Source organism: Melanotaenia boesemani, chromosome 13 (genome assembly GCF_017639745.1).
Source record: "Melanotaenia boesemani isolate fMelBoe1 chromosome 13, fMelBoe1.pri, whole genome shotgun sequence".
NCBI lineage: Eukaryota > Metazoa > Chordata > Actinopteri > Atheriniformes > Melanotaeniidae > Melanotaenia > Melanotaenia boesemani.
The window spans coordinates 20,482,033-20,509,011 of record NC_055694.1 but is presented as its reverse complement, the minus strand read 5'-3'; the positions used below and the strand labels follow the sequence as shown (position 1 = coordinate 20,509,011).

At 37.6% G+C, this 26,979-nt stretch overlaps 3 protein-coding genes across 3 annotated transcripts in view; 1 reads left to right on the top strand and 2 right to left on the bottom strand.

Annotated features, from left to right (window-relative positions):
• Positions 1-10,399, top strand: part of LOC121652115 (probable G-protein coupled receptor 153) — a 40,366-nt gene extending 29,967 nt beyond the window's left edge. The window contains exons 4-6 of the mRNA XM_042004698.1: positions 3,145-3,334; positions 5,850-6,034; positions 8,007-10,399. Coding sequence (XP_041860632.1) covers positions 3,145-3,334; positions 5,850-6,034; positions 8,007-8,846 — 1,215 coding nt within the window. The 3' untranslated portion in view covers positions 8,847-10,399. The remainder of the gene's footprint in view (positions 1-3,144; positions 3,335-5,849; positions 6,035-8,006) is intronic.
• Positions 10,400-13,507: 3,108 nt separating this feature from the next.
• On the bottom strand, positions 13,508-14,554 carry her3 (hairy-related 3). The gene is made up of 4 exons (XM_042004629.1): positions 14,501-14,554; positions 14,324-14,419; positions 14,103-14,184; positions 13,508-13,980 (listed from the first exon to the last, which is right to left on the bottom strand). Exons 1-4 carry the CDS (start codon positions 14,552-14,554, stop codon positions 13,508-13,510), a joined length of 705 nt encoding a protein of 234 aa, XP_041860563.1.
• Positions 14,555-20,656: 6,102 nt separating this feature from the next.
• LOC121651084 (taste receptor type 1 member 1-like) lies at positions 20,657-25,281 on the bottom strand. The gene is made up of 6 exons (XM_042002959.1): positions 25,100-25,281; positions 24,669-24,966; positions 23,832-24,554; positions 22,917-23,123; positions 22,504-22,624; positions 20,657-22,075 (listed from the first exon to the last, which is right to left on the bottom strand). Exons 1-6 carry the CDS (start codon positions 25,279-25,281, stop codon positions 21,153-21,155), a joined length of 2,454 nt encoding a protein of 817 aa, XP_041858893.1. The 3' UTR covers positions 20,657-21,152.
• Between the last annotated feature and the right edge of the window lie 1,698 nt (positions 25,282-26,979).

The window sequence follows — 26,979 nt, the reverse complement described above, 5'->3', positions numbered from 1 at the left end:
ATGGGAATTTTAAGCACAAACTTCAACCCAGGACATTCCTTCCATGACCAAACCCACCTACATCATTTTCTTTTGCCTGAACCATCCCTTCCTACTTCACTGACCAATTTATTGTCATATTTAGAGTTAAAAAGTTTTGTTTTAGTGACTTGAGGGGCCGTGTCTTTACTTTCATTATGCAATCTTGCATTGTGTAACAATAAATAAATTCAATCTGGAATCTTGAATTAGAGATTAAGTACTGTTTCACAGTGTTGCCATTTGGTTTGCAAGTTTCACCCTAGGGTTCCCATTTATTTTTTAACATGTTAGTTCAGGGTTTCTGTGGATTTAGGAGCCTGCAGAAAGCTCAAGGCTTATTGTTTGTGATGTGGCAAAACCAACCAGCTCAGTTTTATAAAAGCAAGTCATCTCAGTACAGCTTTCTCCATAAAGTAAATTATCTTGGGACAGTATTTGATGTTGGTAAAGCATATAACCTCTGCTTGTTTTCAGGCCACCTAGTCTGCACTAGAGAAACCTGTAGGTGTTGTGGTAAATGGGGTTTGACATAGTACAAAACGATATAATCTATCCATATGGTCTTTTCTCTTATCTATGAATTTTCTATCAGATTTTTTTCCTATAAGGACACTAATGACAAATCTTCTAAAATTAGGGTTTAATTTGCAGCTATCTCAGTCTGCAGCGATGTGCCAGTCTTTGCTCGCCATGAGCAACAAACCTTTGCTTTACAAACCACTGCTCCAATAAAACAAAGATCTCTTGCTTAATCAGCTAAAATATTTTAAGGCTGTTGGCAGCTGTGTCTACTAGACATATTTTTTATATGCTGGTGTCATCATCTGGAGAGACTACTTTTAGAGTTTATTTTGCAGTTTCTTTTTATAGATTACAGAATTTCAGAGAAAGAGTAATGATATTTCATTTGTAATACTATTTACATTATCACATATTTGTACTTCTCTTTTTTTTTAAACCCTTAAAAATCGTTACTCCTCTGGCATTTTTGTACAACTTTTTTTTCTCTTTTTGATTTTGTGATCAATCTGTCTGTGTGACAGCTTGTGACATGAATTTTTGCAAGAACTCTTCTTTTTAGTCAGATTTTTTAAATGCAGTCTTTTATTCTTATATGTGTTTTAAACTATTGTACATGTCATAGCATTTTGTAACAACACTGATCTTGTGCCTAAACTGACAAATGCTCTGTCTCGCTCCCCTAGCCAAATTATTTGCTTTACTGAATTTGGCTAAAATATTTTTTATATACATGGATTGTTATTCAATTTAGTAAATATGCTTTTAACATACAACTTAACCAAGAGTTTTTAATGTGAACCAAAATCCATCTGGACCCACAGAGAACTTCACTAAAGTAATACTGTAGTTTATAGCCCATTTTATGTAGAGGGAAGAGCCAATATGCTATACATTAGTGCATCAGAAAAATCTCAATTATAATAATAATAAAAAAAAACAGAAGAAGAAGCTTGAATGACTGAAATGAGTACAGAAAATAGGAATATTAAACTTTTAAGAATTTAATCAAGATTTTATTTAGATCCAATAGGTACAGCTCCAATAAATATTAACATTACTGAAGCAGCAACAGCTATAACCACATTTAATAATAAATAGAGCCAGTAAAACCACATTGTTTAGAATGGATTTAATGGTTCACTGGCCTCAGATTAATGTTATCGGGTCATGCTCTTACTTGTACCTTTATGAATTTTTTTTTACCTAAATGTTAAAATGAAAGGTGCAGCAGCAACAGGTGTGCTTGCTGGGCCTGCAATTGTTTTTATTGATTGCACATGTGGACGTGTCAGTGTTTAAGTGATGTTAAGTGTCAGTTTAATTATTTAAGTTATTCCAATATTTATTGTGAAAAGTAGTCACATGGCAAAAATACAAGAATTTCATGCATTAACTCTAGTGTCCCATGCATGAAATGGGGAAAACAGTTGAATCTGGTGGAAACAGTAGAATGTTCAAATGTTCTTCCAAATGAAGTGCTGGCATAAAAAACAAATCATTTTAAACTGTAATGGCAGTGAGATTAAAAATAAAAGGTCAATAAGTCATCTTTTGCAACTGAGGTGTCCTTGGAGATTATTGGACACCACAAAGAAAATACTGCAATAAATTAAATTTTGATGCTAATCTATGACATATGCAAGATTCTAATCACTCATGCCCCACCCACCTACCATTTTAAATTATGGAACAATTTAAATGGTTAAAGTCCTGAAAATCATTAAATATTTAATCATTTTGTTCAGGGCTGAAGTTGTTAAAGTGATTTATGAAAAAAAGGAAAAATACTGAGGCTTGATGGTTTGATAGCAGATTTTTTTGTCTCAAAGTTAATTAAAATTATAGTAAATGTGAGGTTTCTTCAAGTGTATGCAAAACGGACATAAACAACAGATCTGATAGCTGTCTGTACAATCTGATCTAATGAGCAATTTAAATGCATGAAAACACAAATATATATTTGTTTTTCAACTATGTGTACATAGTACTAGTGAGCAATTTATTCCAAGGCAAATGGAGCTGTTGTCCAGAGCCAGGATCAACTCTGTGGATTTCACAATTGTTTATATATGATTTTCAACAAGGATAAAAAAAACGAAAAATCAACGTAAAAGAAACTGAAATGGAAACCCCTTGGATGGCTCAACATAGAGTGTGTCATAATATTTCAGAACCTTAATATAGCTTGGTTTCATAGCTGTTGATATGGTGCGTTTGTGTGTATGAGCTGGCACATTAACTTGTTTATGTTGACACCAGGAACGAGGTGATGCCCATTTAATAGGCTAAGTGATGTGCCTGCACACGCTCACTTTACTTATTTAACCCAGTGAATTATGCAGCTTAGTGATTCTAAAAAAGGGACCTTATGTCCTCTAAGGCACTGGCAAGACTCATTATTGGTTACTTTGAAGCAAGCAGCTTGGAAAGCAATGCTGTAAGCATTTGGGTCCTGACCTAGAGTATTAGTCAGTGTATTAACTGAGCTCTAGTCTAAAGAGCAGCTTTCTTATACTGTCTAATGTTGCTAAACTGATTTGAGCATTATAAACCCAAGTTGTGATGGCTACTTTTTTTTACCTCTTTGTTGACCTTGTACAGGTGGTAAGCTTTGCCAGTCTGAAGTTTGACCGCTCCTACAACTGGATGGTGTTGTGTGTGCTATGGTGCTCCATTGCTCAGTCCATTCTGCTACCCATGTTTCTCTGGGCCTGTGATCGGTATCGGGCTGATATCCGCATGGTGTGGGAGAAGTGTGTCGCCATCATGTCTAACGATGATGTGGATGAGGGTAAGCTCCTGTTAGACATCCCCCTTCTGTCCTGCCTCATTTTCCCCACCTTTTCACCCAATGATTTGATCATCCATATTGATTACTAATTCCCCTGTGTGGTCTGTATGAACAGTAGAGTTTAAGTGCTCTGTGATTTGACCTCACTAGTTTCAAAGAGCTTTGCTCCAAACTGTAAAGCATCTTCAGATAAAAACACAGAAAATATGTTTACAAACCTAAAATGATAGTTTTAAAACTGAAGATGAGTCTTTGAATAAAACTGCCTGTATTAAGTTCTGGAGTAACTTTAGTTAGTTTGGAGTAGCTTTGGTCCTGAAGACTTTATGTCTATAAGACAAGGAAATAGATGGAATTGGAAAACAGGGGATTTTTAAATTCTGCAAGAAGGGAACATAAATTAGTGCTGGCAGCATGACTTGCAGTGTGATCTCATCAATTTGTTTGCATTCATGTATGGATTAGTAGTTGAGGCACAACATCATAATATCTTTTCTTTTTTTAGTGATTTATAACAAAGAATCCACTTTTGTGAATCTAACTGTATAAAAATAAGCTCATAATATAATAGACCTCTAAAATCAACCAGTTAAGGTGAAATATTTCTACCTGATGCGTTGTGTTTATCCTTGTTTAGCACAATTTGAACAACCCTTGGTTATTTTTTGGCTAGGGGTCAAAATGGTCTTCACTGAAAAAGTAAAGCAAGTTATCATTACACTTTCGAGGGATGTTGTCAACACATTTTTAGAACTGTAAGTATGATTTTGGTCTCTGTTGAAACACTGCCTGGCCAAAAGAAAAGTTTAACGCAAATATTTTGTTGAGCCACTTTTATCTTTGATTATTCATTCATCGTCATGTAGTTTAGATAGCATATGCAATGTCACAACATTTATTTTTGTTTAAAATTGCAATAATTATTCAGTAATATCGTGTACTGATAGTTGTAAATTTTGTGTCTTTTGTTGCAGCAGGTGGTCAAATGTTATCATGTGACCTATTATGTGACCTTTGTTGTAAGGAGATTAAAACTGAAAGGACAAGTGTCTGTGCAATATAGCTCCACAGAAAAGGATCTTCTGTGTATATATACATGGTGTCTACTTTGTTATGCTTTGTGACAAAAAAGAGAAATGTTGTTGGACAAAGGACATATTTACCCCGTAGCACTTTTGACTTTTAAACTAGGCAATCTCCCCCTGGAATGCTCTTACATGAGAGGACGATAGAATAAGTGGTTTCCTATTTATTTCATAGACTCCAGAGTGAAACTGGAACAAATGTGATAAGCTGAAAAGCACTTTCATGTCATTATGATGGTCATATTTCCCTCAAGTCAGAAAAGGATATACTCAAGATTTTTTTTCCTGGATCCAAATTTAAAATACATATAAAATGGGTGATTTTTTGTGTATATGTTTATTTTATTTTATTTTAATTTGTTTGTTTTACTTTTTTGTTATTGGTGGGATGTTGGCCACTTTGAGGTTATAGTAATCTAAAGGCTGAAGTACTGATTAAACAGAGCCTAGTTAATATCAGTTGAATAGACATGAAAAATAGGACTTACATCTTTTATCACATAAATACACATGTAGGGGCTGAGAGTGAAAAATTTCACCAGAAACACAGACACTTCAACAAAATCCGGTCCCAAAATTAGGTCACATGATAATCTTAGATAGACTCGTTAACTGGGTCCATGATTTCTACACTTCTTGCACAGGGATGACTGTAATGACATCTTTCAAAGTATTGGCACTGTTTAAACTCAACCCAATCTGAACCCCTTCTCACCTTCTTCTAACCCTCTACACCTTTTGATCCTCTCCCTCTTTTGACACCCTTCCTCAGAAATGCTTATTGTCCAACAGGGCCATAAAATAACACAAGGCAGTCCATATTCTGTGTGATAATTAACACTGCCAGTTCTCTGCTTTTTTTTCCAGAGGGCTTGCCATGTATAACCCATCACAGTTGTATGTATAAAGATTGTTTCCTGTTGTTCCGAAGCTACCGACTTGCATGCAAAGCTGCCTGTGCAAATAGCTGCTCTCATCTTTCATCCTTTTGGCCAGCACTTTCCTCAAGATCAGCATTTTACACCCATTTCCAACTGATCTGTAATGAACATAAATGCAGTAATTGGGAAATATCTCAGTAGATGGGTCATTAAAAGCAACAATCTTTCTTTTGTTAAAAAAAATGTAATCCCTGAGATTCTTGATGCAACCATTTAACATGGTTTCTAAATTCAGAGCCAGTTGGAGTCCTTTTTTTTTTAACTCGTTTAAAAACATTTAATATAAATTCTTGGCAATTTTTGTGGCAAAATGATCTTTCCTTTTTTATCTAAAGTTTGTTTTCCTGAGCAGACACATAGGAAAAATCCACAAATCAGAGAACGATTGAACTTGTCTTTCTTATCTTTTTCGTCTGTCTGTCTGTCTGTCTTGTGTATGGAGTCCGTGGCTCTCTAACCCTGACGCTCGTGCTTTTCTGCACTTTGCAGAAAACAGCCAAGATGGAGGAATTCATGCCGACTTAATATATGACAGACCATATGACTATAGCTCGGCGCCTGAAATCGTGACGGTAGACCGTAATGCCAAGTATGAGTTCTCAACCTTAGAAAGGGGGGTTCTGCAAGGGTATCCAGTGAGGGAACAACAGGAAGATAAAATGCAGTATTTGCAGGTATATTTTTTTATTGGTTTTCTTCATTTCTTTTATTTGATCATTTGATTTAATTTGACTTTATTGCTAATGTGCATGAAATGGCCTTTTGTGCCTCTAACAGCATCTTGGTTGAATTTTCTGGAATCATTAGACAATTTGTGATGCTATTTCTCTGATTTGCCACAGATTTTTTGGGGACTCTGTTTTTAACATGAATCCAAAACACACTCAGGCTGACTAATGTTTGGTAAATATGACCATCAGCAGTTCCATCAACACATTAGATGTGCTTTGTTTATCAAATAGTGTGGCCTAGTCATGGACCTACTAGCAACTGAATATATTGTTATTGTGTAAGAGGGTAAGAGTGTAGTAACTGACTTACCTTCTACATTTCAGGAATCCCTCAAGGCTTCTGGAAAGCAATAAAAACATCTGCTCATGTTCTGCCCAAAAGCATTGTGTCCATTGGATCCAGCATCCATCCCAGTCAGATGCAGTGTTGCAAAATGCTCATTTTCAGCCTGCATTAACAACAAAGCTTGAACTAACATGCAGCCTTCTAGGACAATTCTACAAAACCAACTTAATTTCTGTTTTATTCTAATACTGACCTAATTCTCTAAACTAAAAGTTCTGGTCCATTATAAATCAAATAGCTAAAAAAGGAGAGATTCTTAATTACCTGACTTGGCCTGGAAGACTGTGGTGAGGAAATTTAACTTCAGAACCAGTCAATGCAACCCACACAATATTAACTTTTATAAAGCATCATGCAGTAATACTGTGTCATCTTTGTACTAAACATTTTGACAAGGGCACCCTGAGGCCCAAGTCTTTATATGTAACTTTATTAGAAAACAAAAAAACAATTTAAATTGGTCCAGCATCCCAGATGTCCAGCATTACAATGGACATTTCAAACACAAATGCTCCTATGGAGATCTATCTATTCAATTTGGCTTTTTTTAAAGTCTTGAAACAGAGATGTGTACAGTAGCCTTCACTCCATTTAAACAAATCATTCCTCCATCCATTGTCTCTGTGCCAGACTCACAATACAACAGATTAATATCCAGCTGTCTCACCCCTTGTAAGTGTGTGATTGTGAAATAAAGTTAAATTTTGGTTTGTTACAGGACGACTGACTGAACTGTGATCCAGTCGCCTTATTCCTTTTGCACCTAAATGGGTTATTGTAGTAGAGCATGAATTAGCCAAACTTTTTTGTAGTTCTTCCGTCACAGAATTGTTATGTGCCTCTCAAGTGGTCTGATTGCAGAATAAAGCTTCTTTAGCTTTATTGGCTCCCTTTTATCCATCCTTTCAAGTCTGTCCTGCATTTCTAGTCATTCTAAAGCTTGTGCTGCCCTCTACTGTTCAGCTCTCCCACTTAAGACATTCAACGCTACTGTATCATCTGCTGTTTAATTTCTCTGCATTTACTGAAAGCCACCACAGGGGGGCAGGCTGAAATCAATCTTGAGGCTCTTGACGTCACCTTGACAAACCCTCTGTCTCTTGCATAGTTGTCAGAGCAGAATGTGAGTATAACATGTAGGCAACTATAGATCCTTACAGTTTTCATCTCTACATAAAGAAGATGAATGCAACTGTAATCTTTTTGATCTGTGTTAAAGTTTAGATGTGTCCTGAGGGATTAATTATACATTTAAAGTTAAAATGCTTAATGTCTTGAACATGTACTACATGTGGGATTTTGTCAAATACTTCAGTGATCAATCCAAAACTTTATGAGGAATACTTTGAGAAATCTGTGTGATATGAAAAACCTACAATGTACTTTACATTACTTTTATGAATCCTACATGTATTATGCTTTGTAATTGATACTGGAAATAAAATCAATGATGTTCCTCAGCATGTTTCTTATCTAATTTGAGGAGCTTTAATTTTAATGACTTTAGAATTTAAATTAATGTCAAAGTTTCTTATTAACTGGAGTGTTTTATCTGTGTCTTTCCTCCAGGTGCCCCCTACAAGAAGATACTCCCACGACGAAACCGACATGTGGACCAGCGACCGGATCCCCTCATACCTGCACCGTTGGGGCTCCACCGAGGACATGATAGTGAGTGCCCATTACAGCTCCACCTTACCGCGCCGAGAGAGGCGCAGGAGCAGCCTGGTCTCCTACCACGAGGAGAGCCACCATCACCCTCACCGAAAGCGGCGACGCTCTGAGGATAGCATGCACTCCCTTAAGCACCTGCCCCGCGTGGTATGTGGTGGGGAGCGCTATGAAGACGAACTGCGTTGTTTCAGCCGCGACGAGGTGATCAACTTTATAGATGAGACGCCGTTGCCGAGCCCAAGGAAGAGCCCACGGCGCTCATCTGTTATCGCCCTAATCCCCAATGTGTACGAACAGCACACAGTTCTTCTTCCTCACTTCCCCCTCACAGACTTTGAACGTGAACCTCAAGCACTCAGGCGACCTACAGAACACAAAAGGAGCAGTAGTAGAGGCAGCTCACCTGATGGTTCACCCAAACCAGATAGACCTTCTGGAAAGAAAAGCCATGGGGCTGGTGGTTCAGGAAAAGGCTGCAGAGAACGCACAAGAGATGGGAAACAGCAGGATGAAGTGGGCTCACCTGGGCGCCACCAGCAGACTCCTGGGCACTCTTCCAGTAGGCAAAGGACCGGTGGGGGTGCTGGGTCTGGGGCTGGAGCTGACTTGGGGAAGCAGAAGTTCCTGAGCAGGGCTGAAAGTAAAGGAAGCACAAACAGTTTTGTAAGCACATCCTCAGCATCGTCCTTGGGATACATCACCTTTCACTCTGATTCTGTAGGCTCCACCACCTGAAAGCAAAGTCCCTTTGTTACTATCAACATTATTATAAAGAAAACCTCTGGGATATCAGTGTTTAAAGAAAAGTGACATGCAGAAATCCAGCAGCCTTTTTAATAATGCCACTGTCCATTTTTATTGCATTACACAAATCAACATCTATTATGCTAAATGGCCTTAGGAGTTTTAAACATAACATTTTCTGAATGGGCCTTTATTTAGTGTGTGGGCTGGTGACTGTATACGAGCAGGTCCAGCTTTTACATCACAAAATATCCACTGAAGAATACTTTTCTCCCACTGACACAAAGAAACTCTTTTTAAACAGTGTGAACATTCCTCAGCCTTGTTTTTGCTGTTTGATATTGTTTCTAATGAAAGGATTTTCAGATGTATTGGTCAGGATATTTTCTTTCTATTTTTTTTTTTTTTTGTTTTTTCACTTAAAACTTGAACTTAATTTGTGTTTTAATTGGCCTGTAATTAGTGTGTGTTTTGTAATATGGACCACAAGCTTTCATTAATACTGCACATTTTCCTTGAGCTTGACTTAAGGGCGTGATGCATTTTACATATTTAATTATGATCATGACATATAATTTTTCTAATCTACATTATTATTCACAGCGTATGAAAAGCTTTCTTTGAACACCATATTTTGAAGTGAAATGAGTGGTAATCCCAAGCTATAATGAGCCCAATAAGTGTCTGTGTGAGATATTGAGATACAACGTGAAGACCCCTTAATCCTTAATGGCAATGTGAGGTCATTTTTAAAAGATAATTGAGATATTATGTATATATGAAGGATATTGGACTTGTGTTTTTTGGTGTTTTCTGTTTTGCTTAGAACATTTCCTTCCAAATCTTGTTACTTTTTTGACTTTGCAGATCACAGATCAGATCACGAGACTAATATGCAAATGGTGCTTTATCATCATCAGCTGATATCACTGTTTATTTCTTTCAGTAATTTGTTAATGATTTTAATAATGTCCAAAAGTTTAAAAATCACAGTCTTCAGATTGTAACTCAAAATGTTGTTATGTAGTTACAAATTGAAACTTTACATCTATAAAATAAGTTTGGTTGCAAAGAAAAAAACTTATATTAAGTCGCATGTTGCAGAAAAAACAGGAGTATTTCACATCATCTCCTAATATAAAAAGCCTACTCATGGACCTATCCTGGGAGGTTTTCAGAGTCGGATGTGACCTTTAAAACAACTAATTAATTTAAGCTCCATGAAATATCTTATATTAAATGCAAAAATCCCCAAAGCCTCAATAAAGGTTCATGTAGGACATATGGGTGTATTTGAGGAGAGGATGGGATCATTTAACATCATAACAGAATATTAGATAAAAACACCATAATTTGAGACATTCCCACTTAGCACACTCATTCAAAAACAAACTCTTGGTGTGCAGCTGACTGCATAAAGCAAAAGGTTAGATTAATAAACAACTTCTCACCTATGTAACAGCGAGTGAAAACTACTGCCAAAAAAATAAATAAAAAGCTGAAGCACCTTGGAGCTTGGACCTCTTGTGGACACTTACTGCTAATGTGAATGTATTTGCACCAATGAGGTGCAAGTTTTGAAAGAAACTGAAGTATGAGGATGATATAAAATATAATTATCCCCCTTGATAGCCTTATTAGCTATAGAACATTTTTGCTATTACCATCTAAAAAAAGTTGCACATGTTAGACATCCACATATTCAGTCATCTGCCATCATTTAAAAGTTTTGTTTAATTCTCATGTGCTTGTGTTCCTCTCACTTATTTTAAGCTACTCATTGGACATGTTGGCTGAAATGTATGTTTCTTTGGAAACATAACACCCCCCTCTGTTAAATTTAGCTATGTCATAGATCTTTTCCATTTTGTTGTGTTTACAATATTCAAATATAGTTTTGTAACATATTCAAATATTTATGACTCAAATATGAAGGATGTTAAATGTTATGATTTTCTTGTTGAGCTGATGACTTTGTTAAAAATATGACTCATTAAATCCACGAAAAGATGATTAAAAGTTTGTGTTTAGAATTTTTACTACAGAAGCACCTTGTTGCACAATATGACTGATTTAGCCCTCCATCATTCATCATTTCCTCCAATATGCTTTTATAAAAAAAAGAACAATAATTTACTATTGTCTGTTTTGCATGTATACTTTTAAAACATTCTGATTAGTCTTGTGGTATATGTTAATATAAAGTTTGGCTGAAGAAAACATTCAAAATATCCCAGATTTAAATCCATCTTCACTTTGGAATCTGGTTTTGCATCCATGTTATCAAGGTATATGAACCAATCTTAGTCATGTAACACAGATGACTTGTTTTCAGTGGCACATCTTTTCTCAACTTTTGACCAGTGAGTACAATTATTCTCAAGTAAGTAAAGTTTTTTTTTTATGCAGCTGTGTCCAATCATATGATTGTGCTCATATTATGTCTGCACACATGTAGAGAAGCTGTCTAATGAAAGACTTGCCCACAACAGTGAGCATGGACATGGTTGTTTTTAGTTAAAAGCTAATTCCACGGTGTCCTGGTGGTCTACTTGGAGACAGCTTTGAACTAAAGGTGTCTATTGTGGACGGTTCACACTTATTGTTGTATGGGTCAGTTACATACTGTATGTTTTAATTTCCCAAATCATCAAGTCACAGCGCTCTGTGGCAGTGTTGAACCTGGCCTACAAAGACACATTTATCACCAAAACTGGCACAGAAAAGAGAGGGGAGGCGTCTGCAGCGTACTTCATCCACGTCTGCTCTGTTAAGTGCGCTTGACTGGACCCAGTCTCATGCAAATAAAGGATTCTGCTCCTCCCTTCTCTTCTTAACTCTTATATGCCTCGCTATTATAGAAGACCAAACTTAGTCACTGAAACAATGTAGTGAAGAGTTCATAGAAAATTTTAGCCAAGTGTGAGGCCATTCAGTATGGTCGTCACGTGACGTTTCCTTTCTTGCATTAAACAAACTCATCTTGTTGCTAGAGCCTTAGTTGTTATTAAAAGAGCGGCTTTGACTTTGTGCATTGGGAAGATTTACAGACAGGGTTTAGGAGCTAAGCCGAGCCAACTAAACTAAAAGAAAAAAATGGAATAATGTATACTCGCGAGGCGTTTTCCATACGTTTAGATCTTCTCTTTGACTTGGAAAGCTTAGAAACTTTTTGTGCATCGTGCGCAGGAACACCATTCTAAGAGCCAACAGTATCTTTTCAGTACGTGAAAGAGTTATGGGCGTTTCAGCAATTCTCCTCGCTGCAAGGTGCCATCCTTCCCAGGGCTGGGGCTCAAGAATGGAGACACTTTATGACATCCCTGCCAAAGTAGCCGCGGAAGAAAACTAAAGGGCACTTTAAAAGAGCCAACCAGGAATAGATCTGTGGCCTACCCCACAGTCAGTGTAGTACTATATGTTTACTGCAATAAAACACACGTGTGCAACAGATGCGCTCTATTGAACTGAAAAATAAGAAAAACGCAAAACTGTTTAAACTCAATATTTCGCATTGTATTTTTATTTACCGGAGCTAGTATATATATAAAAAAAACAGTCTAACTAACCTTTATATCTTGATGTTAACAAGACAAGCATGCATGTTCTGAGACCATGGTCTCAGAACATTTGTAATTTGTGGTCTGTGATAGAAATTTATTTTGCTGTCAGACAAGCCTCTGATTTTCCCGCTACTGCTTCATACTGGTGAGTGAAACTGTTTTCTGGAACTCTGTGTATTTATTCATTTAATTTTCACTTAACTGCACATAGAGATTGCAATAGAATTTTAACAGGTTCTCCTTTCTCCCACTAGGGCGACATTGAGGTTTTGTGTATCTGACAGGACAAAAAGTAACCACAAATAATGATAGGGAAGATGGAGTGCTAGAAAAACTGTTAGTGGCACCAGTGTAAGAAGGAAAAGTATCCATTTAGTCATTTTACCATGAAAATCATCTAATTTGTGTGTCCAAAGGTTCTGTCACATTGTTCGTTTTATGCATACTTTACTTGATTTTTGACTCGTATCACTTATTTTTGTTATTTTTTTCTTGCATCTTTGTTGATGAGAGTAGCCTATTCTGCCCATGCTATGCCTCATTGCCTTTTTATTTGGATTATTACCTTCTAATTTATGAGTTCTGGGATAGAACGAGATGCCTGGTCTGTTAACAAGACTCTACAAGATTGGTTTGGGTTAATTGTTCTAAGTTTTTAAATAAACCGTAAACAAACTAGGTTGATATTAATAATATAATATAATATAATATAATATAATATAATATAATATAATATAATATAATATAATATAATATAATATAATATTGAGTGAAGACCACACAACAAACAAAAAAAGAGTAACAACACCTGAGGCTTAATGGACTGTATTAGTTTTTTTGGGCTCACGTTGATTTTTATACAAAGCTTTCCCAAAGGAGTAGTCTACATGTTTTCCATGTTCTCTTTTACCTTTTCCACCAAAGCGGGAGGTAAAAATCTATTTAAGGAAACACACAATCACTCTTAACACGTTTATTAATAAAATAATGCATGTACAGTATAAAATACAAAACCATGCAGTGAAAATCTATAGTGCAATTATAAACATTCATACTATGACTCGGGATATGTACAACTTCTCATCAGCTCTACCAAGGCCGCCACATACTGTGCTGTGTGTTTGCAACTTCGTGACTGACGCAGTCAAAGTTTTTGGGACTGGAGTTTTCTTCGTTTGTATTTTGTGCGGGCACCGCAATCTGTGACGTATGATTAGCGTCAGATGACTGATGTGCGTCTTCCCTCGGTAAACAAGTAGCAGTGCGTGCACTGTGGAGTTTCAATGCTTTAGATTTGATCGTTTTTCCTTCCCCAGGTCCAGTCGTGGTCAGCAGAGGTTCCTGCGCCCCATTCTGTGTCTCGGTTTGGTCCAGACCGCTGTCCATGGTGCTGGAGACTTCCCCTCTCCGACGAGAGCGGCACAGTTTGTTGGAAAGCTGCATTAACATCCAGCGATCACTCCCGTTCAAGTGATCTGACATCAGCAAATACTGGTTAAAGTTTGCCAGACAGCTGCGGAAGCCAACGTGGTAATTAGGACACTCAGAAGATGCTGCAGAGCCTGAAAGCAACATAAAGACGTCACAAGGCGAGAAGAAGAATTTGCGCTTGAAGCACCCTAAAATAAAATCGAATCAGTCGAGTATTGAGACTTATGGGTGATAAAATGAAATGGACACTTACAGCCTTGGATCTTTTGGAGGTTTCTCAGGTGTTTCACAGTGAGTTCCAAGATGTCGGCCTTTTCCAGTTTGCGCTTTCGTATCTGAACAAAGAGTTTGACAGTTTTTAGATATTTTCTCCCAAGTGTGGTCATAATTACTTTGACACAATTTGGGAAAAACACTTTTAGAAATTAAAGTTTTCTCTTTATATTCTAAGACGTGGTTTGTGTATAAACTCACATTGGTGCTGTAGAAACTCTCCAGAAGTGTTTTCAACTCGTCCAAACACTGGTTGATGCGAGCTCTTCTCTTCTTTTCCATAAGTGGTTTGGATACCTGAAAAGTTCATTTTAAGTTAATATTTCGTACTACACATTTTTCCTATTTCAAAGTGTTTTTTTCTTAATTTCTTCATACCTTGTTCCCAGCAGTGGGTTTGGCTTTTTCCACGCATTCTGTCGTCGCCACCATTTTTAGTCCTTTGTTGGGGGGGTTACTTTCAGGTTGATGTCGTTCGCTCTCACCAGTCCACTCGCCAGTAAGGGAGTTAATCCTGAGTGGATTTATATAGGCACACCCACTTAACATCTCAATGCAAACAGTACCGCCTGTTTCTTGCGCTCAAATGAGCAGCGCCGGTCGGATTTAATGGCCAAAACCAAACACACGCAGTTCCACCAAAGAAAATCTAATATTTTGATTTAAGGCTTTTGGTGACATTTCTGTCAAACCTTTTATTGTCTCTTAGCAGCTTGTAGGCCCTGCAGACTGCAGAGGGGTGCTATTAGTAAGTTTAGTGCGCCACAACGATTGTACTAAATCCGTGTGTCGGTATGTATAAAACTGTATTTATTCTACGACAGGCTTAGAACATAAGTGGATTACAAATCTCTCAGGCACAGTGTAGCCTAGGCTACATCAATTACATAGCATAGGGGGGTACAAAAATTAAACAGAAGCGTAAAAATGGTAAACATATAATTATAGTGGCTCTGCTTGTGTGCAGCATGAACGCCACTGACTCCTGTATTCAGTCCTTTTATGTGCGAGTTTCACGCCACCAGGCTGAAGGCAGCGCCGTGGTAATTCCCTTCATGTCCCTGCAACATCTCGATTTTCTGGTGGCCAGTGATGGTAAAAGTTTTTTTGTACCAGCATGTTAACAACCAAACAAGCTTCTGTATGACAAATTGTGCAACATCATACACCAAAAATGAAACCTTTACTAGTGTAAAATATACAAATATGTTAACACCATTTAAAAGCACATTTTCTCTTTTGGGAATCTCTATCTATTGTGCTTGCAGTTTTTGTCTTCATACCAAGCTCAGTGAGGCACCGAGGAGAATCGCGGGCCGCCCCCTGTCCTTGGTTCCTCGCCTCCCGATTTTCCACACTGGTCCCTGAAAAGGGTTAAAGCTTGGGAAAGCTATAGCAGCTGAAACAATGCGTTGACTTCAATCTCCATGCAGTCCACTGAGAATCGTATAATCATCTGAAAATGCCAAACTAGAGGTGAATTAAACGTATATCCACAGCTTTAACGCAGAAATGAGAACCTAAAAGTGTTAAATCGATCTAATTAATATAATTTACATGTGCTCAGGTTTGTTTTGGCGTCTCAGTAAAAAGAAAAGTGTTTAGATTGTGCATCTTTAAAGACAAATGTTTTTAAAGTTATCCTTAAGTTGCTTTTCTGGCCTGATCCATACAATCCATTAAGTGACTAAGCTAGGGGGAATATTTTGTGTTCAGCCAGAGAGAAGGCACATGAAAGAAGCCTAGATTATGGAAATGCCATTGATCTTTTCTCTTCATTTTCTTTGTGAGCAGTGGGCATCACGAGATTCCCTCCACTGCTGAATAAATAACACAGACCTCGTATGGGGTGTTTTTTTTCTAAATGTTTGGTTTTCAAACTAGCAACGGTTTAAATTACTTAATTAGCAGAGAAATGGTGTAAAATCGTGTTTTCTATTGTTGGGACTAAATACATCCTGCTTCCAGAACTAATTCAATGATAATTTCAACAGACCTTGGTTGACGGAATTGTCAGACTTTTGTCAGGAAACAATTTGCGTAAATACCGAAAAATTGCCTGCCATGTTTATGATGCCACAACCAGGAGAATTTAATTGGTATGAAATCTGACCGGGATGCTCTGGTGTAAGTGGTCTTTCTGGTGTCTTTTGTCCTATCTGTCCACCACATTATCTGGGTTTTCACGCTTGGTTTTTATCACAAGACCGTGGAGGGTTGATTTCAGCGTGGAATCGTCGTACCTCAACAACTGTTTTGGTATTCTGAGTCACAGAGGGGAGATTTCACCGCTGATTACGCGCCATAATTTCAATTAGTGTTGGCTCTTTGGAATCAAAGGAATCAAGAGCTGACATTTCCACACTGAATGCGCAATGCCAACATGTGTTCTGCCGTAATGAATGCGTACAACTTTATGCCATCACCTATCCATAAGAATAGCGCAGCACGGAACTTGTTTTAAATGGACATTATAATGCAAGTGCCATTAAATAACAAGTTAACTGTATGTTTCAAAAAGGGAGCGCGCCTTCTCCCAACTTTCACTTTTCAGCCCCCAGGTCATTCATTAACACTACCAGGCCTTTGTCATGGATTCCCACCGGAGGGTCCCAACAATGTTGCTGTAATAATTGGACTATTGGGGAACTTGTTAACAACGATTAGTGAGGCAATTATGCAATTACTGCAATAAACTCTGGTCCTTCTAAAAGAAAAGTGACTCATTTGCAGGCCAATGGTTAGGCGAACACCTAACACAAATAAAATAATAAAGCCAGAAATACAGCGGGTATTCTCTGTTCAGCTGACTTCCAGAGTGAAAAAAACACTATGAAGGCTACATTTTCTCTACCAATAACAATGGACAACAACGAATGGTAGCGTATAGATTAGGCTGCATTAATTTCGGTCACTATAAATGTTGTTCAGTTTATGTTTTCATGCCAAAATATGCAAACACTAGACCGTAATTTGGCTCAGCGTGAGCGGAGCAAATCGATGTACCGCCTTCCATTCAGCTGGATCCGAGGCAGCACTAGTGTGACCAAAACGCTCATTGTGCGCAACAAGGCCACAGTAACAACAAACAGGTAAGTGGATAGGTGCACCAGGAAAAACATCAGAAATATTGACAGGATTTGGTGAAAAGCCACGCGACGGACGTGTTGGCGAAGCTCTGATCAAACATCAAATAGAAATAGTGTCATGAATTTCTATAGACTGGTCCTCGGGTTATTTAAAGACTGCTTACTTTGGTTTGGCAGCACAATGACCGCCGTTCGCCTGTGTGCCGGGGTTACAGCATGAAAAGACCAGAGGCGCACATTAACATCGCTTAAGGTTTTCTCAAGGGCCGAAATGAACTGACTGGAAAGTAACTTTATAACTCGCTGGAGGATGAAGCCTTTGTTGAGAACCGGACTGAAAGACACAAGAGCCTAACAAAAGGAGTGCGCCTTTGTTAAAGACGAAAGCGCATGGCTATTGATGCGCCTTGAATTACAAAACATCTGCCATTTATTCTGAACGACTAGAGCAAGATTTGAATGATAATAACCAAGAAGCAGTTGTCGTACTGTCACTAGTCGTGCGTAAAACAAGTCATATGACTGGAACGTGGAAATTATGCGTTTGAGTGAGATTAAAATACATTAATTTAACGAAAAACTAAACTTTTTGTTTAGTGGCAGCAGTTCGCCAACTCCCCCCTTACCCCCTTTTCAATACTACAGTCAATTTAGACTACAAATTTTTGATCTGAAAGTTGTCTGTCTTAACTTAGTATTTGTAGTGCTATGAGTTAACAGGTTAGATCATTTATAGTATAGTAAATTACATCTTAAGTTATTACTTCTGAAAAGACACAAATAAGTCATAGAAGTGATGAAGGGGCCTGTCGCTAATTAAATGCGAATAATTAAAATTAAAAGTTATGAAGTTCTAAAAATGGAGTAATGATCAACAGACCAAACAGGATGTCAGATTTCTTATGTCCAGCACCCCGACGGTCTGAGACTAATTTAAATTGCATCATATACGGCCACCAAACGCAATGGCCTCCATTTAAAGTGAGTTTTGTTTTTGTTTTGGATGTAAAAAGATGCACCAGTTGCTGACCAAGTTTTCCCAGGGTTCTCCCTTTATCTGGCCAAAGTGGAAAATTAAAAGCTTCAAGTGAAAAGCCGCGGGGCGTTCCTCCGATTTTCCTCGCTCCATATTTTGTATAACAGAAATATGTGTGCCATGAGCAGAGCTGAATTACATAGGCTACTTGACACATGCTTTAAAGGTGAGTTTTAAAGGCACATAACTATCTAAACATCTCTCTGGAATTTAAGTCTTAACAAGTCGCCCTTTTTAAATATTTACATGATTTTTAATCCTAAAAGATTTATGACTTTATAATGTGTTTATTTCTTTCCTTAAGAAAACAACGTCAAGCTCCTGAAATCCCACAGAGGGACATGAACTCTTTATGACATCGTGTGTGGCGAATCTAACTCTGAAATTGGTATGAAATTGTCAATTTGTTGGTGTCAGCGTTTCGCTCTCTAAGCGCGCCATATGCCACGCTAAGTGGTACGTTTTGCCAATTCGTTCCTAGTTTCACGGTCCATCCTCCCTTTTCCCTTGCCTGGAAACTGAAAGGCTTCAACAAAATGGCAATTTACCCTCTAGAATTACAACAAACCCCCCACTGCCAGGCTCTTTCCGTTTGATTTCTTGGCGCTCACCAACCCTGCTGAGCGTGCACGGCGTGAAAGCTTGACTTTCAAATGGAGAGAGAAATGATCCGTTGCTGCTCTCTTTCGACTCAAGCACACGAGATTAATTTAATATGCAATAATCGGAACAAAAGCTTGAAAAGCATATTAAACATAGCTACTATTAAGTGACTGCAAACGCAAGGTAATCTCACGGCTGCATTCCCTTCTGTTGTGTTTTAACTTCTGAACACTTGATAATGAAAAGCTTTGTTTCTCAGATGAAGTCTGCCTCACGTGCTTGTGCCTTTAAATAAAATGGCAACCGTGTGTATTATCATATCTGGCAGGGTCGGTCATACAAAAATGTTTTGTTAGAAGGAAAACGTTAAAAATTTTTGGGGCTGCTTCAGGACCGCTGCGAGCCATTTGGGTGTCCCATGCAAAACTGTCAAATTTGTGTATGACATTAACGAATACGCAGGCTTCGTCAGCGCACTGACCTCTCGCGTTGCTGGAAATATACGAAATGATGTGCACACCTTTTCGTATATATTCTATGAACAAGTAATAAGAGTAGTTCAGCACCCTGAGTCTGAGTCAGGTGTGTTGTAGCAGGGAAACTTCTACAGCCTGCAGGACACCGATGGCCTACTTTCCTTAAGTGTTGTTAATATGAGGTTAATTCATATTAATTTTACAGCTCCAGTCACTTCTTTGTCAACCCGGTGATTTGAATCATTGGTTCTCTAGTCGTTGGCTCACCAAACTTCTGCGTTATTTACAGGGTGAAATACCTGAACATGGACCACACACACCCAATGCATTGGTCTGTGGGCATTTTCTGTTATAGTCTACCACCTCCCTAATTCTCTTAGTAGTTGCAGCTTTGTCTATTTTTTGGTGAAAATATGTTTGCATTCTTCGTACAGCTCTATCAACAGTGTTGCATCCGCTGATGAGAAGAACAGCGCTCTAATTTAGCCTTTAGTGTCGTTCATTTAATCATCTTTTCATTCATTCATTGTGCATGTTAGATGTGAGTGCGTGCACTAAGTAAAGACAATACACGTCTGTTTTGAATCCATCTGGATCAAATAAGGCTGAGCTGCGTTCGTGGAACGACCTCAGGCAAAGACAAAGGGTTATAATAACTAACAATATAATAATATTACAATCTTCACTCAGAACCACGTGTTTGGGCTTATCTCAATGTTTAAAGGACAAATTCAATGTATCAAAATAGAGTTAACAGAAAAGAATGGCTGACTTTTGTGTTAGCTGAACAAAAAACAACAACAAAAAAACTTGCACTCACCATCCCGACTATATACAAGATGTTGGTATAGATTCTCAGCCACCCAGATCATGGTAATCATAAGAGCTTGAATAAGGTGAACTGGACATCTATTTCTTGGTTCTCTTCAAGAACTTATCCTGAATTTATCATATTTATTTAAGCTGGATTTACCCAGCATGCCACAATTTATTTACTCTGTGGTGTCTGACCTTATTTTAATATTATCCAGTTTTGTCATTTTAATGCTTAACATCCCCATGCAGAATATGGAATTAAAGGAGAAGAAATGTGTGATCAAGCTTTCCTTTGTGCATTGACGTGGCAGGCAAATAAAGCCAAAGGTGATGTTGTGCAGTCAGTGAAGTGATGCCATCATGTGGTGAGATTAGTTTTTACAGCAGCTTCAAATTAAAGACAAAACACGATGTTATAGTTTTACTTTTTTCATTGTTGAAGCGCTTATTTTTAAAGCAGCTTTACATGAACAGTAAAATAATCAAAATAAGTACAGAGTTAACTGTGTGGAAATTCACTACACATTTCATGGCTATAAAAATACACACAACTTCAATTTTAATATTTCACAGACAGCCAAATACAACGACAACACAATTAAAAACCACATATAACTTAACATGCCATTATCATTTTACTGTTACTAAAGGTTCATATTCTTTAAAATAAGAACTATAACTAGATTTACATGTAAACTTTGTCTAGCAATATTCTAAACTTAATGTTGATGTAAGTGCAGTAGTTTCTCATCTAACTGTCGAGCCCATTATTTGGTGCATTTTAAAAAAGCTTAATGAAGACGCTGTCCCTTTCCATGTTCCTTTTTTCCAGTCTTTTCTGACCCTATGAGACAAGTGTGATCATCATCCACCCTAATATTAATATTTAGGAAATCTTTTTGAAACCTATTAAAATATTAGCTAGATTTGAAAAGATAAACATTATTCATCTACAAAAATATTAAATTATTTAGAAAAACACAGTATCTAGACATTTTTAGTGTGAGAAGCTACTGACTGATTGTTTTGGTATAATTCTGAATGAGACCTTGGAAGTACTGCTGTGTGTTTTTGTGGGGCTGAAAAATAATGATGTAACATTTTGGCAGGAAGTACCACAACAGAAAGGAGTAGAGACTGGAGAGAACAGCCAGCCCATTAAAAGTTTGGATGTTCTTTCCACGATAAAGCATGAACACAGTGACAAAGATGATCCAGGTGAAGATCAGCAAGAGGAGGCAGAAAGTTATCGCTTTGGCCTCATTGTAGTTTTTTGGGAGATCTTTTCCCATGTAAGAGAAAATAAAGCAAAGACAGCACAATAACAAAGGCAAAATCAGAGCACAAGCTGCTCCAAGATTTATGCCACAGAAAAGTACGATTTGCTCTGGGTACCATGAAGTTTCATTGTAAGGTTTGGGGGGATCATAAAAAATGCTAATCAGGAAGACAGCCTGAGTGACAAATGCCCCAGCGATAAGTAGCCATTGTCCGTGATATTTCATCCACCAGCTGTGGAACTTGGGGATCTTTGCAGCCATTTTGAAAATGCAAACAATTTGAAAGGAACGCACAACAAAACATGCCAGACAAACAGTGTAGAACAAAATAAACGGGAAATATCTCAAGACACAAGAAACAGGTGTTGGCTGACCAAAGTAAAAAAACACACTAAAACTACACACACCGAGGCAGATTAAAATCAAGAAGCACATTGGTCCTCCAGCAGATCTGACAACAGGCGTGTTGTAGTTGATGGCAAAGAGAACAGACACGGCCAGACTGAGGCCCACCAAGACACAAGTCCCAACCATGATCACTATAGCACCAGTGGCTGTGAATGGTATGTACTCCACCAGCCGCAGACTGCATGATGTGCTTCCCGCTGTAGACCACTCTGTGTCCATACAGTTAATGCACTTGAAGGGATTCTCTGTTAGAAGAAGTATCAGTAAAGTTAATCAGAAAAGTTAAAACCCTCTCTGTCTAAAAAAGATGCAGCACAGCAGCAAAAAAAAAAAAAAAAAAAAAAATCTACATGCTCCATTCTTTGTTTTTCTGTGATGCAAAATAACAAAAAGGAAAACTGACAAGAAACCAGTTTCTTTTGCTGTTAACTCTTTATCGAACACTCATTGAAATACTTGTATATTTAAATTTTCAATCACAGAAAAAAAGTGTTCTGATAATATTGGAGGATATTACAAGGTTAGTACAAGTGATCAGTACTACTTTCTTTTTTAAAAAGTTAGGCAGAAAACCATTTTAGCTAAGTAGCTGAGATGTAGATTTAGATTCTTTATCTCTGTTCGGGGTCAGAACGGTTTCATTAAGTTCTTTCACGCCTTTATAATCACTTACCAGTAATATTGACATAAGTTCCACTTGGACAGATTTCACAATTATAGCAGCACACATGGAGTCCTTTTTGCTTTCTTACATAGCCTTCAGGACACGCTGATGAACATAATGAAGTAGGCACCTGTACATGGCAAATGACAACAATAAAAACACCTGGGCAAGCAGTAATGAGTGACTTTTTTAATATGTATATATATATATATATATATAAACTATGGTTTTGAGCATAATGTTTATGAGGTTGACTGATATCTTGATGCTGTAATTTGAACTACTCAACCAGACGTATCTTTAAATGGATATAGACAGATAGACATGCTTCATTGGGACAGGAAAATCTGAACAAAATGTTAAATGATAAAAAATGGTAAATGTCTTAAAATGTTTAACCAGGCACTCATAAACACACTTACTTTTCCATCTGCGTACCACATAATTTTGGTGCTGTTGATGAAGAAATCGGCTTTTGGGTGAAAGTTATAAAATCCAACGTTCTGTGCTTTACCACTCTGGTTCCAGAAGACGACTGTATAAAAACCAAACTTGATGTTTCCATTCTCGTCAAACTGAATGGTCTGATTCAACAGTGTAAAATTGGATTTCAGCAGCTCTTCCAGAACCTGATGTAAATACATAAACCTTACATTACGACTTTCATTGTCTCAGTTTGATTTAAACATAATTATGACACAACAGCTGAAGTATAGTCAAAAGTGCATGTTTTCTTTCTATAAAAGTAACATCTCACATCAATCAAAATGTGTTTTACAATATTTATACACCAAATTGTCCTTTTTTCTTAAAGTCTGCTAAATGTGGCATATTTATTTTTTTATTCTGTTTCTTTGAGGGTTTGAAACAGGCTAGACACCCACAAACGTTTGCCACAGAAAAAGACAACACATACATGGATGGTGGATACATTTTTTAAACCATGTCCTGTTGCTTCATGTATAATTGTTTGATGGCTCTGTTGTTAATTTTTTTTTTACATTATTCATCTTTCTTAAAGAAAAAAATGAACAATTAAAAAAAAAAACAAGAAGACTGAGATGGAAAAACCCTGGTTAAGTTGCTGCAGACTGACCATTATACAGAAATATAATTTACCTATTATTTATAAAATGACTGGATGCCCTGCATCCTCACTGGCCACTCCTACCCCAGTCTACTTAATAACAAATGACCCTAAACCTATTTATTTCTACAAGTTAAAAAAAAGAAAAGGTAAATCCTCCAGCTGCCAACAAGCTGAAGGCAATCAAAAATTTCAAGCTAAATCCTAATTAAGGTGAATTAAAACAAATCTTTATTCATTGTGTATTTACCTTGTTTTGGTACACTGTAAGATTTTTACATCCACCTGCTCCACATTGCATGGTCCTGTGTAAGGCGTGAGCGATGGCGTATACGGCAGAATAAACAGCGAAAGTGTAAGATGGGTTGGCATCAAGGACTTCCTCAGCACTCCAGTGACTGCAGTTGCAAACCTGACCGCAAAAATTGCCTTCCACATCATCGCCACACTGAACGTGGCTTTTAGAAGAATGCAAAAAATCACTGAAACCAGGTATTGACACTATTGGCTGAGACACCCCAAGTACAGTTCCAATAGTTTTTATTCTTTTAATCTTCTGCAGTCTTTTGCTTAAGGACCATGAGTCACCTGCTATCCACACCTTATTGGTGATATTCAGTTGAATTGCTGACCCAATGAGAGTTTCAGCAGCCAGTTCAGGAGCAAAAACAATAATTACATATATTTTATCTCGCTCTATATTTCTGAACACCTGAGAGTAATTGGTTTTGGCACTAAGTCCTGTTGTGTATGCCAGGCAAATCTTAGTGTCCTTGATCCTCTTAATGAACAAATCCCGGCCATCGTTGCCATAATCATTATCACTGTTAAGGAAGGCAACCCAATTCCACTTGAAGTGTTGCACAATAGTAACAATCACTTCTATGAGATCTCTATTGGAATGCACTGTTCTCAAGAAAGATGGGAATTTAATTTTATCTGAAAGTGCAGAAGATGAAGATCCATAACTGACCTGTTAACAGAGAAATTCTTGATTATCATCACCATCAGGGACAGTCAACAATAAAAACTGCTGACAATGAAACATACTGTACTCAATACAACTGCTTGTCTGTTGAAGACTTACCACAGGAATGAGATTCACCATGAAAAGTGGGGCTACAGTCAGGGACTGAGTGCTTGTGAAAGGACCAACCACTGCTATCACTTTAGACAGATCCTTGTATGGTTTAGCCCAAGGATGAATCAAGCCGTTGACCGAGATGAGTTTGAAAATTTCTGGGAAGCTGAGTGTATCTGAACAGTGGTCAAACAACTCATAGCCAAGAGAAACATTTGGTAGCAGGTTGGTAGAGTTATTGATTTCCTCTACAGAGAATCTCATCAACTCAAACCTTCGGTAGTTTGAGAGACTGAAGCGTTGACTAAAGATAGGAAGATAAAAGAACAGGATGAAGTCTAAGAACTAAAAAGTCTAAACTAAGAAGTCTAAAAACAAGTCACACTAAATGGTAAATGGCAACTTTTGTCATGCAGCATTACGATTATAAAACTCACCTGGAGCAGTCGATGACTTCGGGTCTGTCATGATAAACGGGGTCTTCTATGTAGTGAATGTCAAAAAGGCCACCTATCGAATAATCCCCCTCCAGATAAAACTTACAGCTTGTTGCAGTGCACTGACTCAAAGCATGAAGCGAAGCTCCTAACAGACAAAGAGAAGCAAGACAGGGTTTCATTGTTGTGGCCCCCCTTGTACCAGTCTGATGTGTACTCAAATGAGAATTACCTCTGCATGTTTTTAGTTATGACACACTAATGTCGGTTAAGCCTCTGTCATTTCCATGCATGAGGGAAATCATGACACCTGACAAATACTACCAAGAAACGGTTGGAAGAGTTTTCACAAATCAGTATGCAAAGGCATTGTAACCCTTTATCCGGCACTCACTGAAATACTTGGAAATGTTCAACAATAGAAAAGAGTGTTATTTTAATTTTGGAGGATATTTCAAGACTTTAAAATTTGGCTACTTTACTCTAAAATAAAAGTTATACAGTTGTAACTGGTCAGTATTAAGATTTTTCTAATTTTTGATGCTGAAGACCGATCTTAATGAAGTAGTTGGGATGTAGCCTGATCTTTGATGGTGTGGTTCTGTGATTTCATGGACTACCATGCAGGGGCATTTTCTCTGTACAAATATGGTTATTTGCCCAATAAAGTGTTAAGTGCAGCACAAAGTTCAACAACCACCACAAACAAGCAACATTAATGCCTCTATTAAGTTTTATAGTATCATCATGTTGCATGTTACAGATTTTCTTCCTTTTGTCACAACAACACAACTAAAATACTGGCTTAATGCAGTTATAATGATTTTCAGGAATTACGGCTTTCACAAGAATTCAAATGGACTATCTTTGATTTAAAAACCTGAACAAAACGTAAAAAAGATTAGATGGGAACCTTTGGCATATAGTGAAATCTAGAGAATAACATTGAGGAATGAACCCACTGAATTACTCTTATTCCTCCATCCTCTTCCAAACAAGAAAACTTACAGTGGCTGTGACAAATGCTAAAGAAAGAATCAGGTGGACTAAAGGCCCATTTATGCTCTTCGCAAAAGACGGATACGGAGCATTCGGTCCGTCTGCTGCATCATTTCCATCAGTAATTTGTTTCGTTGTGGTGGATCCATATTCTGATGGAACTTTTTAGAGAACTGCTTTGGAATGGGTAGAAAAATAAATGAAAGTCTTTGACTACAAACGACATAAAAGATTTAGCAGCCACTGGACAATGTTACATAGCAAAGTGGTGCAAAAGAAGCAGTTTTTAGTTAGACTTGAATGACTTTATAAATGTTTCTCACAGTTTAATGAAGTGATGGAGATGGTCACAGTACGCATGCAATATCCCTGATTTTTGTCAGTCACACAAATTGAATATTTCTAGTAAGGTTTTCCATAAGGAAAACCTTACTAGAACCTTGCTTCCTTTGGGTGGCGTGGCTCAGTGGGCAGCGTGGTCTTCTTGTAGCCTCAGGGTTGCCAGTTCGATCCTCGGCTTGTCAAGCTCATGCCCCTGAGCAAGACACTGAACCCCAAATTGCTCCCGATGGGTCGTGGTTAGCGCCTTGCATGGCAGCTTCAGCCATCAGTGTGTGAATGTGTAAATGTGATGTATATTGTAAAGCGCTTTGGGTAAAAGCGCTATATAAATACAGACCATAACCATTTATGGTGTCAATATTTTCGTAAAACAAAAATTATACATTGCCATAACGATATTTGCTGTTTTTAAGATTGCTGTGCAGTCCTATTTTAAAATTTTAATGATTTTTAAAGCACTCAGTGATGAACAGAATCTAGAAAAAATATCACTTCATCTGGAGATTCTGGGTTCTGTTTTCTATGTGTATACAGCAAGA